At 40.6% G+C, this 18,666-nt stretch overlaps 1 protein-coding gene across 1 annotated transcript in view; it reads left to right on the top strand.

Moving 5' to 3' along the window:
- Nucleotides 1-1,302: 1,302 nt before the first annotated feature.
- Nucleotides 1,303-18,666, top strand: part of LOC143297281 (uncharacterized) — a 63,054-nt gene continuing 45,690 nt past the window's right edge. Inside the window, exons 1-5 of the mRNA XM_076609552.1 lie at nucleotides 1,303-1,348; nucleotides 2,035-2,150; nucleotides 9,989-10,115; nucleotides 14,041-14,187; nucleotides 15,977-17,507. Of these exons, the coding sequence (XP_076465667.1) occupies nucleotides 1,325-1,348; nucleotides 2,035-2,150; nucleotides 9,989-10,115; nucleotides 14,041-14,187; nucleotides 15,977-17,507 (1,945 nt within the window). The 5' untranslated portion in view covers nucleotides 1,303-1,324. The remainder of the gene's footprint in view (nucleotides 1,349-2,034; nucleotides 2,151-9,988; nucleotides 10,116-14,040; nucleotides 14,188-15,976; nucleotides 17,508-18,666) is intronic.

Raw genomic sequence — 18,666 nt, 5'->3', positions numbered from 1 at the left:
CAGAGCATGTTGTAGTTGACACAGTCACTAGAATTTGATCCAAATCGCTAGGGAGACGGGGATTGAATAATAATGAATGAACGAATCAATGAATGAATAGATAAACAAAGGAACAAAGAACACAAAGAAATTTTTGCTGAAATATGCAACTTCGCGAGCGTTCGACTTTCAACAATATAGCAAATATTCACACATTCAAAAATGGTGCAGTGAATATCATCCAATCATGAACAGTACAATGTGAAAAAATATAATTATTACAACGATGTGCAGTTTTAGTAATGCTAGTCACTACAGATCAACTAAAAGTATTAGAACTGCTTCTACATGACTTCCACTGGGATTACAATTTGGTAACACTTGTATTTTAATGTTTTCCTTTAAGAGAGAAAGTCAAGAAAGCAAACACGAAATAAGTAATCACTCATTTCCCATCTCACCACTGAAACATTTCAAAGATCGGTTGCAGTGTCACGCCATCTTTTCCAGACGATAGTGAGGTGATCGGCTCAAACCACATATCTAACGGCTGGTGTGTCACGTCCTTTAGGCAAGGACTTCCCACTCAGTGCAGCTCTGCAGCCAGATTTAGCTCAGCATCTGGGATGACCGCGCAACACGTGCTGAGTGGTCACCACACAGACCTATAAAAGGGGATGTTACTGGCAAATTCGACTTGAACGCCGCATGATCGATTTGCTTGGCTAGTTGGGTGAGTTTGGGTTTTCCGATTATCTTTCAAAGGCACACAATCGAAGGTTTAAAGCACGGGCTTGTGTGTGTGTGTGTGTGTGTGTGTGTGTGTGTGTGTGTGTGTGTGCGTGCGTGCGCGCGCGCGCGATCGCGCAAGCGAGCGAGTGCACACACGAGCGTGTGAATCGCTGTGTGTGTGTGTGCATACACACGCGCGTGTGAATCTGTGTGTGTGTGTGTGTGTGCGATCGCGTGCATTCTTAAGGACGCGCCTTGTCTCGTTTGATTCATAACTAAGAGACGAAAAAGCCTAAATGCGAAAGCAATTCCTCACAAGTTTGCGACCCTTTAACTTTGATCTTTTGGATGAAATCGGTATATTTTGGAAAGTCAATTTATTCCCAGATTCAGGATTTATGTGAATTATTTTCATGATTTTCTTCATTCTTATGGAAATCGTAGGCTATGTTCCGTTATCAACAAGAAAAATAAAAGAAACATAACAAAGTAAACAGTAAACAAGTACAATTTTTAAAAAGAAAGATCTATTTACTCTCACTGTATTCACAACTCACTGTATTCATTATCTCTGCTAAAATTTCAGGAAACACACGAAAAGAGCACTGCTGATATGACAATGAAAAAGTGTTTGAAGGTATGATTTGAGGTTTCCTGGGTTGTTTGTGCATGTAGCATGACCGTGATGGTGCCGGCATGGTCTATTGTTGTTTTTTTGTTTTTGTTTTTTTTGCGTTATGTTGTTGGCTTCTGTGCTGTATTGTGTGTCGTGTTTGTGTCGTGTCGGGTCGCATCCTTGCCATGGTTTTTTTGTTGTTGTTGTTGTTGTTTTTCTTTCATCAGTGATTGCGTTTTATTGTGTTGTGTTGAAGTGAATGATATCAAAAGGAGTTTTTCAGCCTTCAGCTGAAAATCATGATCGCTCGACTGTTGCTTGAACAACGCCCATGGCGACTGCAATACACCGCTGATATTGCAAGTGAATGTCGCTGGTTCGCTGTTTTCGACCTTCGAAATGTGTGATCTTCAAAGATCCTGAACTTGCAGCTTGGGTGCGGCATTTTTAATTACTTAATTATTTTTGTTTTCTTATGTGTCCACCTGTACTCGGAATGTGTGTGTGTGTGTGTGTGTGTGTGTGTGTGTGTGTGTGTGTGTGCTCGCGTATGTGTGTGTGTGGGCGCGCGCGCGCATGCCTGCGTGAGTGTGCGTGTGTGCATTTGTGCGTGCGTGTATATGTATGTGTGTGTGTATGAGCGCGCGCGAGAGAGAGCGCATGGACAAAAGGTGTCATGACTGGAATTAACGCTTGTTTTCTTGCAGGTTTTCTTGACATCTATTTTATTTACTGGCGGTCTCCTGTTAATGACGGCAGAGAAGACCTCTTTTGTGTGGACATTGCGGGTCATCCGGAATCCAGACATCTCTCTGCCCGCTTGGTCAGTGAACTTTTTTTGCATTGTGTATCTCTTGTGTTGAGGGTTAGTTATAGGTTTATGGAACTGTCTGACTGGCCTATGTCCTGTCTGCTTCACAGTAAATGCTTGCAGTCCTTAATGAAAATGGACACTCGGCATCAGATACATATATTGACGTCTATCGGATTTTATATCATCTGGATTACGAAAGGTCTTGAAAATGTAAAATAATTAGTATTCAGAAACAAACATATTCAAATAAAAATTGTTGTCAATCATAAAAAGCAGAGAAAGAAAGTACAATCAGAAGTTTATCCGCGTGACATATACACCGCGATTTCAAACTTAATCAGCGAGATTCGATTTTGGGTTCTCTCAACTGAAAACAGCACTCTATTTATGGTAAAAACAATACTAAGTTGCATATATTTTCCATAACATGTAATAAAATCATCAATGTCAAGACTTTTTGAGACATGTCGCACATTCTCGCCGTCAGCATTCCATTTTGCTTTTGAACTCAGTAACACATTTTGGATTTCCAGTTTACTGACGTTCATGACTTGATTTTGTTTTATTGACTTAACCCTTTCGAGTAATAAAATTTCAACACACACACACACACACACACACACACACACACACACACACACACACACACACACACACACACACACGTGTGTGTGTGTGTGTGTGTGTGTGTGTGTGTGTGTGTGTGTGTGTGTATCTATATCTATATATATATATTGCAAAAGACTCAGCGAGAATCTTTCTTTCAGATACTTTTACACCGTGCTAAATGGTAGGTAAACATAAAAAATGAGTTCAACTGGTGTGCAATGAGGGTAGATTAGGTGGTAATAAACGTTACAGCGTGACGTTTAGGCATATATTTTGACTGAAATAGTTGTTTTCCGTTTGCAAACTCTGTATTGTGCCTCTTCGTTCTAAGGAAGTATCAAGATACACCTAAACTGATGTTCAGTTCCAGTTTTATAACAGCACTGACCGATAAAATCTATTGCTCTTGGTTGAAGGATCGCACGCTTAGAGAATAATATTCTACTTTAATCCCATGTAGAGAAAAGGGTAATATATTTACCAGATTCGAGTTAGAGGGGGAGAGAAAGAGGGGGTAAAGAGAAACAGAGGGGAGAAAGAGAGGGGAAAGAGTACAAGTGAAAGATTCGGATTCGGATTCGGATGATTTATTCATATAGGCCATTGCCCCTCCTGAAGGGGTTCAGTATACAACATTTTTAAACATGTAAGTGCACAAGGCGAAACAATCATCAAAGAAATTATGATATCATTATTGATCGTAACTTAAATGCTTTATATATGTAAATGGACAAATTCTTTACAATGCTTTCTTTATTAGATGCCATCAACAGACTTAGCCAAAACTGATTTGGAAACTTAAACTACTTTCGTGGAATATACTGTTCTCTTAATTTACTTAAAGCAGTTCAACATAAAATAAAGTGTAACTCATCTTCAACACCACTTCTACGCAGAGGGCAATTCAACTCATCCACAGTATGCTTTCTGTACCGATAATAATGTTGAGCAATTTCTGAAATACCTAATCTAAATCTTGTCATTATGAATTTTAAATGTTTGTCTAAGCTAATTTGCAAGTACGTTTTCACTTCACGAGTAGTACAAAATGTTCTGTACATTTCAAACCGGTCGCTGTCTTCCTTATGTGAGTTCCATTCCTGCCACCTGCAAACAATCAATCTTTCTTTAAATTCAGTGAGAAACTGTTTAATTTCCTGGACACCTTGATTCATCCATACATATCCAAAACCATATTGGTATAATTTACATCGAATATTTGACGCCCAATTTCTTTTACCTTTTTCATCTAAATCATGTAACATTCTATAGGCTTTATGTGGCAGTCTGTGATCATCCATTCTCGTTAACTTCAACCAATAACGAGTACAACGTGTCGTAGAATTTATGTAAATTGGATATCTATTGGTTTCGCCATATACAAGATCATTGGGCGTTCGCATTTCAATCCCCAGAAACTTTTTTAAAGCAAATAAGTGTACTTTTTCAATATGGCATGCTGAAGTATCAAGGCCCCAAAGTTCTGCACCATACTGGACAATGGGTTGAACCTGTAAATCAAATAACTTGAGAAACAAAGATAAAGATTACGTAATTGTCGCAAAATACATAAAACTTCATTCTTACCTTTACTGGACAAATCGATACAGGTTGCAGTGAAGCTAAGTTTTGTTGAAAACAATATACCTAAATATTTATAAGCATTAACTACTGGCATCACAAGATTATTATATGTCCATATTTCTCTTGTGGGTAAATAACCACCTTTTCGAAACACAATAATATTACTTTTATTCAAGTTTACTTTTAATTCAAGAGAACAAGCTGCTCTATGTAAATTGTCCAACTGAGTTTGCAAACCAATTACTGTTTCTGAAAGCAAAACAACGTCATCTGCCAAAAGTAAAATAAAAAGCTCAAAATAATCAAGAGAGAATCGTGCCCCATGCTTACCATTTTCTATAACTTCTCTTGCAAGTTCATTTATAAAGAGTGAAAATAGTATAGGGCTGCACACATCGCCCTTTTTACACCATGTGTGCAACTGATATAGTCTGTCAATTTAGACCCACATATTATCCTTACCTTAACGTTATTATACATGCTTTTAATACATCGATATAACTTACCATTTATTCCATTTTTTAAGAGAATATACCAAAGAAATTTTCTGTTTATAGAATCAAAGGCCTTCTCAAAGTCTATGAATGCAACATATAACTTTCGATTAAAGCAAAGTTGTTTTTGTACAAAAACTAACAAAGTAAACATATGATCAATAGTAGAATAATTCCTTTTAAACCCAGCTTGTTCTTCCCCAGTATTATTTTCTTCTACCCATTCTTGTAAACGACGACTAATAACAGCACTATAAACTTTACTACTTACATCACTTAATGTAATGCCTATGTAATTATTAGGGTTATTCACATCACCTTTTTTGAATAGGGGAAGCACAATTCCCTCCGTCCAGCTTTCAGGAAACATGCCTCTTTGAAACAAAGCATTGAAAAATAACACAAAGAAATCAACAACACATTCACCTGCATTTTTTATTTTTTTATTATTATTTTTTTTTTTAGCAATTCCCCTATTATTCCATCTGGCCCAGCAGCTTTCCTGGTTTTTATCTTCCTAAATGCTAACAAGATTTCCTCTTTTGAAATTGGTCTATTGAAATAACAATCAGTATCACCCCCGTGCATTTCATCATCATTCTGAATACCTTTGTCAAATAAATTTTTGAAGTGCTGAAACCACTCGTCGACAGATATATTATTGTTTACAATCTTTTTCTTACACAAAACTTTGCGCACATTTTCCCAGAACTGTTTTTGATTATTCACAGAAGCCAAAATTTTATCTAATGCATTACGATTGAAATTCTTCTCTTTGCGTTTTAACAGATGTTTATATTCTCTTCTTGCTATACAAAAGGTTTTTCCTTGTCGTACAGGAGGCATTTAAATCTACAGTCTGTGTTGTTCGATTAAATTTCCTGAAGAGATTTCTCAAGTTAGTTCTTGCTTTTCTGCATTCGCCATCGTACCAGTCATCTGTCTTTTGGTCTGTACAAAGTCTAAGTCGCTTATACATACATTGAGCACTCTGTGTAATACACGTATTAAACAACGACAAGGACTTGTCAATATCAACATCAATCAAACCAATGGCTGATTCCAACATTTCACGAGCTCCTTCAGTTTCCATAGAATCTATGAACGTTTGTGCTAAATCGCTATTCCATACAAGTTTGCTTACAATTTGCTCATTTTCATGCATTTCAACTATGTCATTTCCATCTTTTGGAAAATACACAGACAATTCTAATGGCATGTGATCAGAATCAAATCTTTCTCTAACAGTAACAAAGAACATCAAACATATCACTTGGCATTATAAAATAATCATTAACACTACTGCCAGAATCTGAGTTGAATGTATAGCAACCTTGAAGGTCGCCCTTACATACACCATTTAAAAAACATAAGTCAAGTGTAGTACATAAATTCAATAAGAGCTTTCCGTAATTATTCAGTATGATATCTTGAGAATTTCGGTTTATATTGACAGGAGAACTTCTATAAAGTGCATCAATATCATTTTTATACAAACATTCAGGAGTTACATCAGCAGTTCTGCTATTAAGGTCTCCAGACAAAACAATGTACACATCATTGACTGTGAGCAAACAGCCGGTTAGACATTCTTCAATTAAACTTATCCCGTTATCAATGTCAAAAAAAGAATAAAAGGGTGATCCTTCGGGTGAGACATATACACAAACATACAAAACATCTTTTGTTAATCCCAACAACCCTCTGTTTATTAGAAAGACCAAAATGTTAGAATAATTTACATCTATAGAACGAATATATGTGGTGAATGTTTTCCTTATAAGGCAAACAATTCCGCCCGAAGGACGGCCGTGCTTGGTAAACCTGACTGCAGGTTTATAAAAAGACACGTAATCATCAAACAAATGAGACTGAAAAGTTTCCATAAAGGTTTCAACAATGCAAATAAAGTCAAAAGAACGAATGTAACAAAGAAAATCTTTATCTTTTAATTTCGAACATTCCAACATTCCAATGTACACAGTTAAAAGATTTACTGGTATTAATCGAAACCGGAGTCCAAACATCGTCACTGGCGGCACGGACCGAATTCACTCCACTGACACTGTCACCGTCACGGATTTCACTGCGACACTCACGTGCATTTGCAGTGTTGCTTGTAGCGTTAAAAACCGGTGTCACAGTACATTGCGCTCCTACCAAATCAACGGGGACAGGGTCAAAATCACCATATCTAATACAGTCTTCATGAAAGGAGCGGCCAGCTTCCTATCTTAATTCAGTTAACTTCCCCTCCCCGTCTACAGTGTATTTCTTGCCCTCAATGACAAGATGGTCGAAAACCATTGTTACTCTTTTATTTTCACTTTTAGCTTTCTTCAAGTGAGGAGTCAAAGTACGTCTAATTTCGCGCACTCTGAACGAAAAGTCCTCCCCAGTGAAGATACCAGTGCCCCTCAATTTCCCCTTAGCTTTAAGTACCCTCAACTTATCTTGGAAATAGGTGCAGCAGCCAATCACTGGTGAGTTGGGGTTACTGTTCAGCCGGTGCAGCCTGTCGAAGGGGACGTCTGACGCCAGCTCCAAGGTGTCGGTGAGGAGGTCTTGTACTCTGCCCTCTAGGTCCTCTGCCGTTCCGTTGCTGGGTCTCTGCAGTCCGCTGATGATCACATTGTTGCGTTTTGAACGGCATTCGAGATCATCTGCTTTCTTCTCAAAATCTTCCATTCTCTTCTCCAAGTTTGAGTTTTTGTTTTTCAATTCTCTGTTTTCGGTACGTAATGACGCACATTCTTCTTTGAGACCCTTAACGTCGTCATGTAGCTTAGCGTAGTCCTCTCGCATACTTCTGATGTCCTCTTTCATCTCGTCGAACTTGGTGTTCAAGGACTGCAGCATGGACACCACGTAACTGAGGGAATCGTCTTTACTCTGGGATGCAGCTGTTGATGCAGTTGTAGACGTGTCGGCGCTGGCACGAGGGGACGCTGAGGACTGGGATCCAAGCTGGGTCTGCCGCATGGGTTGTCTGGGTCCTGGGTTCAGCTCAATATCACCACATTGACGCAGCAGCAAACTGCCCCAGTACAAAAATGACAGGAGCAAACCACAACCTAACATGTTTCTCATTCGAAAGCCAGGTTTTCTATTTTTAGACCTTGATCGCTTTGACATGAAAATAATGAAAATAAACACAAAACGTCCACATCTCTGCCTAAAATACAGTCTTTCAGAAGGCATGATGTCTTACGATCCTGTCTGCCAAGAATGAAGGCACGGGGAAGCCTGTAGCATACGTACTGATGTGATTTAGCAGGAGGTCGTTTCACATGCTGCGCGCAGGTTCGCCATTCGTTCCGTGCCCCCCTGACTGAAATATTTGTTTTCCGTTTGCAAACTCTGTATTGTGCCTCTTCTTTCTAAGGAAGTATCAAGATACACCTAAACTGACGTTCAGTTCCAGTTTTATAGCAGCACTGACCGATAAAATCTATTGCTCTTGGTTGAAGGATCGTACGCTGAGAGAATAATATTCTACTTTAATCCCATGTAGAGAAAAGGGTAATATATTTACCAGATTCGAGTTAGAGGGGGAGAGAAAGAGGGGGTAAAGAGAGACAGAGGGGAGAAAGAGAGGGGAAGGAGTACAAGTGAAAGAGAGAGGGAGAGAGAGGGAGAAAAGAGAGAGAGAGAGAGAGAGAGGAAGAGAGACAGAAATGTTTAATGTCCTTGGCTGTACCGCTCTAAAATGATATGGGTGGTGCAACTCAGGACAATAATGGTGAATACAATCAAACAAAATGCAACAGAAGAGAAAAAGTTATCTAGGGCCGAACGAGCTAATTAGAGATAAGAGATACTTTGATACTTTACTGTCATTACCTTTTAAGCCCACGTGTCAGATGGCTACAGTGATTCGATTCCAAAGTTCGAAGAATACAAGTAGAACAAAATGTATATTATCATACAAGTATTTTAGCATGCAACAGAGGCACACATAAAATACATACATAAACCTAACGACCGTCCATATGTATGTTACCCCTGATTTTTTTTTTCTTAGAACCCACACGAAATATTAAGTGATCAATGAGTATTTGAAGCTTTAGTTATCTTCTTGAGTATATTTACTGCCTCGGATAAATAATGTGCAAGTGAGAGGATAATATCTTCATTTTCTGCTATCAATATGCTGAACATGTATTTTCTCCTGCTAAAGCTGTATTGAATACAGCTCAGTTTTTCGCACTTCTTTGTACCCTTTTGCAGTTGAACATGAAATGTTTTTCATCTTCTGGTCTTTCGCAACACATCGGACAAAGAGATGTTGCCGCCGCGTCTGTTTCGAAGCATCTTTTGTTAGCATCCACTCCAAATGCTCTCAATCTGAGCATAGCAAGGCAGGTTTTATGCCAATTATTTGTTATGATCTCTATATTCTCTGTTTGGAATATTGATTTGACCGAATAAAACAAATTATTTCTATTGTTGCTTTCTATTTCTCTATGCCAGTTCTGTTTGTGATGTCATGCTATTACTCTGTCTTTAAATTCCGATATAAAACCGTTCGAGGGGGAGAGAGAGTGATGGAGAGCGAGGGGTGGGGGGTAGGGAGGGAGGAAGAGAAAGAGAGAATGAGAGATGACGGGGATATATATAGAGAGAGAAAGAGGGAGAAAGAGAGGGAAATAAGGAGAGCGAGGAAGGGAGAGATGGGATATAGAGAGAGAAAGAGGGAGAAAGAGAGGGAAATAAGGAGAGCGAGGAAGGGAGAGATGGGAAAGGAGAGAGAGGGGAGGGAGAGAGAGAGGGAGAGAGAGAGAGAATTTTAGTTTTTATTAGAAAATGATCCATATTAGCTCTAGATTCTTTATAAATGCGTGTATCTCATGTCATTTCTAAATGCTTACAATGTGATAAAACCAGTGTGGTGAGAACACCAACAAGTTGATAACAAATCTGTGACACCATTAAGGTGATGATACTAATAAGCCATAATACCGACAGGCGACAACATGGCGATGCTAACACTGACAAGGTGGGCATTATTACAAATGATACAAATCGACAATATTATAACACACACAAAATGATAATACAAACAATATAGTAGAACAGACAGAGTGTTATCACGAACTAACCGATAACATTGATTTGAGGTATATCTACACTGAGTAATAGGCAGGTGTACACGTGTAGGTATGCCGCCCTCACGGTGCTGCTGGTTTCTCCCTACCTGCTGGCACTGCTGCAGATTGTGTGGAACGTGTCCTTTCTGACCAAGTGCTCCGACACCCGCCTACCACCCCTGTGCAGCGTCCTCACTGTGAGTGCCTAGTTGTATGTGCTTCAGGCTTCTGTAGCCAGTCCTTCCAGTTTCCTTGTTGTCTGCTTCCTATCTTGTTAACGCGGGAAGCGTGAAATCTTTTTTTTTTCTTCTTCTTTTTTTCTTCTTTTCTTTTCTTTTTTCTCGTTTTTTCTTTCTTTCTTTTTTTTTTTAAGGCCATGCAAGATCACGGAGCACATAGTGTCTTGATTTGCCGTATGTTTCTATTTTTTTTAATGTTCTGCGCGTGTCTTTCTTCATTGGCCAAAAAAAAAGTATGAAAAAAGTAAATAGATAAATAAAGAAACAAATAGATGGAAAAAAAAACCCAAACAAAAACAAAAACAAAAAAACAAACAAAGAAAAACAACAACATCAACAACCCACCAACCAAGCAAACTTAAACAACGACCACGTACACACATCCCACCCCCCTCCGCCCCTTCACCCACACTCTTACACAAAAGCCTAACTCATCGTCTGTGATGGACAAATTCATTACTTTTTTGTAATATACAGCGGTAGCCCCTTTAAAAAAAGATCCTCTAGTGTGTTACATATTGTTTTGTCTTTTCCACTCTCTCTCTCTCTCTCTCTCTCTGTTTCTGTCGCATAACTGTGTATGTCCGAAGATGTTTCGCGCATGCGCGTGTGTGTCAGTGTGTGTATGTTCTAGCTGTTGCATGGTCCCAAAGGGAAACTGACGTGACAAACGTCCGTACAAAAAAGGAAAAAACCCAAAAAAAAACAACCCCAAAATAAACAACAACAACAACAAAAAAGCAAAGAAAGAAAAAAGAAAAATAGAAAAGTTAGTCACTGCAAGCGATGAGAAATATGTTCCTCAAATAATACAAATAAAGGAGAAATTGACAGTTTTCTTTGTAATGCAAATACATATCTTACCGAAAATAATATTCTTGTTAATGATTAATAAAATAATTGTATATTTTCACTTGCATGTTCTTCACTTTGATTACCAAACAGTGCATCGCACATGCTAAGTTCTACTACACATTTCCCAATCAGACCGTGAATAAAATGTTCTTTGGCTATGTGTTGTACATGTCAGCCTCACAGTGTCCGTCATTGTTTGTTTCTCGCCCGGAGTTTTCCTGGTGCACCCAGTCCTTCCACACTGTAGGAAGGGCATTAATTACTGCCTTATACTGCATCATGGTGTTGGCTGGGTTTGGGATTACTTGGTTCTTGACCTCTTCAAGCGAAAATATTCTGTTGTCATTAATTGATATCAAATCCAAAATTCTTTAATTTCATTGTTTTTCCGTGTTTTGAAGAAAAAGTGTTTGCTTTGTGTATTGTATCAGTATATTGTTCCAAAGTAGTTGGTCACGGTAATTTGTTAAAATGATCTCGTCTTTTGAACACACTATTTTATTTTCCAGATAGTCCACAAAGCGTTTTTTTCCCCCCAAATTCATCAGTTACATTTTGAATCAAATTCTATTTTTTAGGTCGACAGTTGATATCAAATATATTCTTATTAGCTATTTGTCCAAAATGCCATATTGGGCCACGAGACCACCTTTCGTTTACAAATCTTAAGAGCTTTCCAATCCATTGCAAGTAAAAGCATTTCTGTAAAATCGTTCACATTTATCATAAACACTCCACCTTTTTCGTAGTTTCCTTCCATCACTTTGCGTTTAATCTTTTCAAATGCGTTTTTGTTTCAAAACTTCCTTTGCCAGATAAACCTGTATATAGATCGATTGATTTTTGCAAGGATATGATCCGGTAATCCAATGGATCGCATAACGATGGTAAAATAGCTGATCAAGAACGTTTTTATGATGACTATTTTTCCGTGAATACTTAAGTCTCGGTTGATTTTATTAGATTTTATTAGATTTTGCATTTTTTTCTAACCTTCCTATCCAGTTCTCTTATATATTTTGTGTTCCTATACTGTTATGGAAACATATTTATGCCAAGTATCTTGATTTTATTTGTTAGACGAAACGGCAGAGGTTCGTCTGTCAAATGCTTTCCAATTTTCATTGCTTTCGTTTTTCCTTGATTCAGAGTTTCTCAAAATTTCTCGAAAGGAGAATTTCGCAAAATCAGTTGTGATTTCAGAAGCATGTCATGTTGTCATTATTTTTTTCAGAAAGAGTGTAGTGTCGTCGGCTACTTGTTTTATTTTTATTGCTTGAGTGTCCCGGTTGTTGTTTGGCACTCCAGTGCCATGTATTTCATTTTGCTTATCTGTATTGCTCATATTTCAACCGCCAGCATAAAAGCTAAGGGTGAGAATGGGCATATTTTTCTGATGCCACATCTTACTGTATATGGTTCAGATAACCAACCTCCATAATTGATACCCCCCTCTACCAATTTCTCACGTGCTCTTATCTAAGTTCCTTTTGCTTTCTCAAGAGAAAATATCTCTAAATGATGCTTTATCTGCAACAATTCCTTTCGAAAAGCATCTTTATCTAGATCTCTTTATATTTGATTTCAACATTTGTCATACGTGTTTGTAAGTCCAAATAATCGTTCTTCCTTTTGAGTGATCTTTATTTCCCAAATTCTTTCAATTTTGCACATTTTCCATACCTTTGAAAAGCTAAAGATGTCACTGATTGCACTGTCATTTAATGAATTGTCTTGGATGCATGTCTGTCTGGGATGATGCGGGACTCTCTGGATCGTGGTCGTTTCACAGATCCTGAGCCGTCTCTTCTGTACGACGTCATTGTCGTCTGTCTCTGTGTTTTGGCCGTGACCGGTCAGTCTTGTCATTTTTGTCAGTCTTGTCTTTACTGTCAGTCTTTTCTTTTCTATCAGTCTTATCATTTTTATCAGATTTGGTTTGGTTATCTTTCATCGTACTACCTTCTTTTTCAGAAATGTTGTTCTTTGCACAATCAATAAAACAAACATAAGATTAAAAAAGAGTGAGAAACCCTTTTAGTAACAGCCCGTAACTTCTAACAGAAGAGTTTGCCATCACGACCACCAGCTGCATGGGCATACCTCTCCTTCGTCAGTAGTGTCGAGTGCCAAGGGACCACCATCAGGAGCAACTGACTTATGATGAGTACATCAACAGTTGTGTGCAAAGGCCAACAGACCCATGGTTTCTTAAAAAAACCGAAACTTCATGATTGGCTCCAGAAAAAAATAAGATAAAGAAACAGTCTTCCGATACTATGCGCGCCCCATCCACGGATACGACAAGTACAGTATGGGATCCACACGAGCAGTAAAACATCGGTCATTTAGAAACTATCCAACGTAGAGCGGCTCGTTTATGATGGGGCGCTACAGGAACACATCCAGTCCATCAAAGGAGCTGGAAGAACTGAAGTGGACCACCCTCCAAGACCGCACACCGTGGGCCATGGCCATATTGTTCAGAATCCGAAACAAGCTGCTCTGTATAACAAAAGAATCGGAGGCAAATTCCATCCCGCCCTACCGTGCCAATGATGCGGATATTGCCAATTGTCATGTGTCCCTTATGGCAGAAGACAAAACCAGCAGTTCTCATTCCTGTCAAGAGTGGAAGGATCTGCCACGAGAAACAAAAGAGTCCAAGACCATTGACAACTTTGTGTCGAAGGCCTTTCTGTAGCAGGCTATCTTCATAAAAAAAAACCCCAACTAATTCCAGTTGGTATCTGCGGTCGCTACAGGGAGTATTTGCTTGATTCACTCAAAATATTAAAACCCGTTAAAAGGCCACTTGTACATCTATTTTTTGTGCTGCTAAAGTGGTCAGTGCAACATTCAGAACGCTTTTGTAAACGGTGTGACAAGTCTAACTTCGACCTTTTTGTTTTCTTCGGTCCACGGAGGGGGATGGAAATTGGGAGGGTGGTGGGGGTAATGAACTCGATATGGAAAAGGTGGTCTGAGCGCGTACGGTGTGTGTGTGTGTGTGTGTGTGTGTGTGCAGGGAGTGGTGGGCAGCATTATGGAAGGGGCCTGTATGGTGTGGGTGTCCAGCCTGTTGGTGCCCTACATCCCGGTGTTTGTGGTCCTCCCCGCCCTGGGCTGTGTGCTGCCTCTGTCCTCCCTGTCCCCGACACTCACCTATTTGCACGTGAGTTACGTCTGCCCACAGACACACACTCAAGGCAATCGCCTCTTCCCTGGTGGTCTTTCCGCCGCTTCCTTTTCCTTTTCTTTACTTTCTAAACAATATTCATGCATGCTGATGTCAGAATTCCATCAACTGTTACATTACCCTTCACTCCTGTAGAAGATTCAAATACAGCATACTAACTGCAAACGTGTACTGCCTGCCTTCCCGCCGGGGAAGTTTTTTGAGGAAGAAGGTGGCAAATTGGTTAAGACGCTCAGCTGCCAATATAGAGAGTCCATGAGGGTGTGGGTTCGAATCCAGCTCTCGCCCTTTCTCCCAAGTTTGACTGGAAAATCAAACTGTGCGTCTAGTCATTCGGATGAGAAGATAAACCGAGGTCCCATGTGAAGCACGCACTTGGCGCACTAGAAAAGAGCCTATGGCAATGAGAGTGTTGTCCTCTGGCAAAATTTTGTTAAAAAAAAAAATTCACACGAGTAGGTACACAGGTATATCTGCATGTACTGAAGGCCTGACTGAGTGGGTTGGGGTTATCCTGCCGCCTAGAAGATGTGGTGTAGCGTATATGGATTTGTCCCAACGCAGTGACGCCTCCTTGAGAAACTGAAACTGAACAGGCAACCATCCAGAGAGGCACAGATGTTGGTAATATTGGGAAATCACACGCATCAGAACAATGTAATATTCTAATATCGACATGTCTTTGATTATGGGATGTTTTATCTAAAGTGATGTGAAATCCTAAAATTAATCAAGAATTCCAACTATCTTGGAAGTCCAGTGGGTAATGGGAATTGTTATCCACCGTCAAAGTGATTTGTTGCATGTTTTCGGTTGGTTTTTACAAGAGCAAGGTTTACACTGATCGCTCTTTCTATTACAAGGTCACAGACATGTATATGACGTTTGTGCTTGTTCGTATACAGATCTAACATTTAGAGTGTTCTAAATTACGACTTGTTAGTATATCCCCTTCCATTTTCTCGGGAATTCATCAAGGCCAGACACGACGTGTATGAAAATAGGCAAAACAACAGTGGTCAAATGTTGTACGGTTTAACCATTGTAGTTTGAGAGCAGTTGCTTCATGACCTGGTTCAACATTCTTTTTCTTTTTTTTGCCAAAGATCAATCAGGAAACACCATTGTTGACTGCCATTTTAGTGCAATGTGACGAGTGTCATATGTCGACTGCCATACGGTGACTGCACTATTTTGATTATCATACTCCTACAGATACTGCCACACGGTGACTGCCACATTTTGACTCTCATACAGTCACTGTCAATCGGTGACTGCCACATTTTGACTCTCATACAGTCATTGTCAATCGGTGACTGCCACATTTTGGTAGCTATACATTAACTGCCTTAACATGTCTATCATACATTGATTGCTATCCGTTGACTGCCGAATTTTGACTGACATAAAGTTACTGCCATAGTGACTGTCATATGGTGACTGCAATTCGAAAACTGCCATATGAGTGAAATATGTCGACTGCCGTAGGATGACTGCCATAGTTTGACTTTTTATCATATAAAGTGATTGCCATACAGTGATTGCAATAAGCTGAGTGCCAATCGTTGGCAGCCGTACGGTGACTGCCATCTGTTGACCGCCATACGTTAATTGCCAAACAGTGAGTACTATACGTTGACTGTCATGTGTTGACCGCCTATGTTGACTGCCACATCAACACTGTGTGTGTGTGTGTGTGTGTGTGTGTATGTGTGTTTGCAACGCTGTGTGTGTGTGTGTGTGTGTTGTTGGATTGTTACCTCAGGATCCATACTCAAAACTGACTGAAACGTCAGTGCAGACACGGGGAGAGAAGAGCCACTGTGGACGGGGTAAGCTGTGTATGTCAGTGTTGTGTTGTGTCAGCCCGATACTGGCTGCCCTCACCCTAGCCGTGTCCGGCTGCCTGCACTGGCTCAGCGCCATGCTGATGCCTCTCTGTCTGCTGCTGCTGGCTCTCATGTGGTCCCCCACACTCCGTCATAGAACGTTCAGCGTCAATGGAAACGTCACACATAACTGTAGAAGACTGAAGTTTATGTACACGTTCATCAAACTTCTATCAGTTCTAGGGTTTATTTTTGTTGATATGTTGGCTTCCAGTACTGTGCAGCTTTCTGTGCAGGGAACCCTCTTGAGTTTCTGTCAGGGTTTCTATGGGCTTCGGGATGAGAGCTTGCTGATTCCGTTGTTGATGAATATGACAACAGGACTCCTCTCCCATGCGCTGGCTTACTTAAGTCTGGCCATGTGTCAGCCTCTGATGGGAATGGTCTTGCCTTCGGTTTTGTCCACAGTCACTAGCACAGTGCTGTGTGTTGGCGTTCTTGGGCCCTATGTGTACCACACGGACGAGCTGGGAGACTTTGGAGATCCAGTGCCAGTCCTGGCGAGTGGAGGGGTGTTAGCGTGTGCCTGGGCCATTTCACATGTACTTCGAGCCTGTGATGCTCTGAAGAAACCGAAATTTCTCTTCATGCCATATGACGATCTGTTGCTGGGCTATGGCTGGTGTCCTGGGTTTTCAGACCTGCAACGTCTACTATATTACTGTGCGGATGGTGTCAGCCATGACCGTTTGATTGGACAACATACAGGTACTAAGAGCCGTGTGTACGTATGTACTACAATGTACCGTGAAGCAGACTATGAAATGGAACGCTTACTATTTAGCATTAAAAAATTGTCAGGAAGCGACAAGCTGAAGGGTGTTTATCTGGAGGCTCACATTTTCATGGACAATGGCATCAATGACGGCCAGCTTGGGGACTTTGCTGAGCAGCTGTTTGGTTTGTTAGTCAACCGCATTGGCATGGATCCGGGAGAAGCTCGTTGCCTGATGACACCTTACGGTCTGCAACTGACCTACGTCCTGCCAGGAGGCATGCCGCTCTTCGTCCACTTCAAGGATCCGCTCAAAATCAAGCCCAAAAAGCGTTGGAGTCAGTGTATGTACATAAAGTACATCATGGACTTTCGCAAAGCGTTGTGGACAAGAGACAACGACAGTAGTAATCTTCAGCCGCTGCCCAAAGGTGACCCCGATGTGTATTTCATCGACAGTGAATGTTCCTGGAGCAAGCTGGACACTGCTGTCTTGCCATGTACACAGACCAACTTCACAAAACAATTTCATTCACCAGAACACAAGGAGACTGGTGCAAGCAGTGTTAGCAATGGAAGCGTGGCAACAGAGGTGAGGACAGCGAATGGAGCACACAGCCCCGTCTTGCCGTGCTCTGACAGGGGACCAGACGAGCAGCAGGTACCATGCCAAGCTCCTGACCCTACCAGGGGTAAGTGCATGAAGGAGGCTAACAAAATAAAATGAAACAGTTAACCTGGAATTTGGGAATGAATAAGATTTCATCGCTCGTAAATCTGACCTTAAGTGCAGCCAAAATATGAAGCAAAAACCTTTTCCCCTCCCCTCTCTTCCCCGTGAATTTTGTTAAAAAAAGAAAAGAAAAAAAGATAACAAAAAGAAATAGATGGCACATGTACATGCTCAGGTAGGCTGTCTCCTTCTGTGTTGGTTTTCTCAACACTCATAATCCAAGTGCTAATCTGTCTGCATATTTTTTTTCACACAACATGAATTTTCCAGATATTAATGTTTATTGTTTAATTATGGATGTGTCATTGTCAAAAATCGCTAAATGGAAACCCTGATTTGTGAATAATCATGAGTATATTGTGTTAAAATTACCGTGGTTCCGAATAATGGTGTGTAAGTTGTGTTGAGACTGACAGGTGCGGTGGTCATAAGCATAGAGTGCTGCATTCCCGCCCGAGTTTCCTGAGTTCGATCCCCGTCGCACCTGCTGGATTAAAGGTGGAGATTTGTTCCCGATCTCCCAGGTCAGAATGTGTGCAGACCTGCCAGTGCCTGAACCCTGTCGTGTGCATGCGCACGCAGAAGATCAAAGACGTACCCCATGTCAGCGTTTGGTGGGTCACCGTGGACGTGAATGGACTTCTGGAAAGAAGTGAACATTTCCAATCACATTTGAATGCTTTAAACTCTGGAAGATTTGACAACCTTTTGAGTGAAAAGATTGAAGTAGTGATTAGTTTTTATTGTACTTTTTTACACTTGACTGGAAGTAGATGCTAACGTGGCGATAGCCTTGAGATGACCTGATTGGTCGGCGAGACTCTAAGCACCATAATTGATTTGGCAAAAAAGAACATACGCAGCTTGCACACACCCCAAAACGGAGTGTGGTTGCCCACGTGGCGGGGTAAATGATCAATCACGTAAAATGTTACGTGTCTGTGTGCATATGTGTGTGACTGAAACCTGAACCAGGAGGTGAACAGGGTGGATGTACAGGGGTGAACAGGGTGGCTGTGAAGGGGGTGAACATGATGGCTGTCCATGGCGTGAACAGGGTGGATGTACAGGGGTGAACAGGGTGGATGTACAGGGGTGAACAGGGTGGATTTACAGGG

Source organism: Babylonia areolata, chromosome 2 (genome assembly GCF_041734735.1).
Source record: "Babylonia areolata isolate BAREFJ2019XMU chromosome 2, ASM4173473v1, whole genome shotgun sequence".
NCBI lineage: Eukaryota > Metazoa > Mollusca > Gastropoda > Neogastropoda > Buccinidae > Babylonia > Babylonia areolata.
Note: the sequence above shows the minus strand (reverse complement) of the source record. Positions and strands in the feature narration are given on the sequence as shown.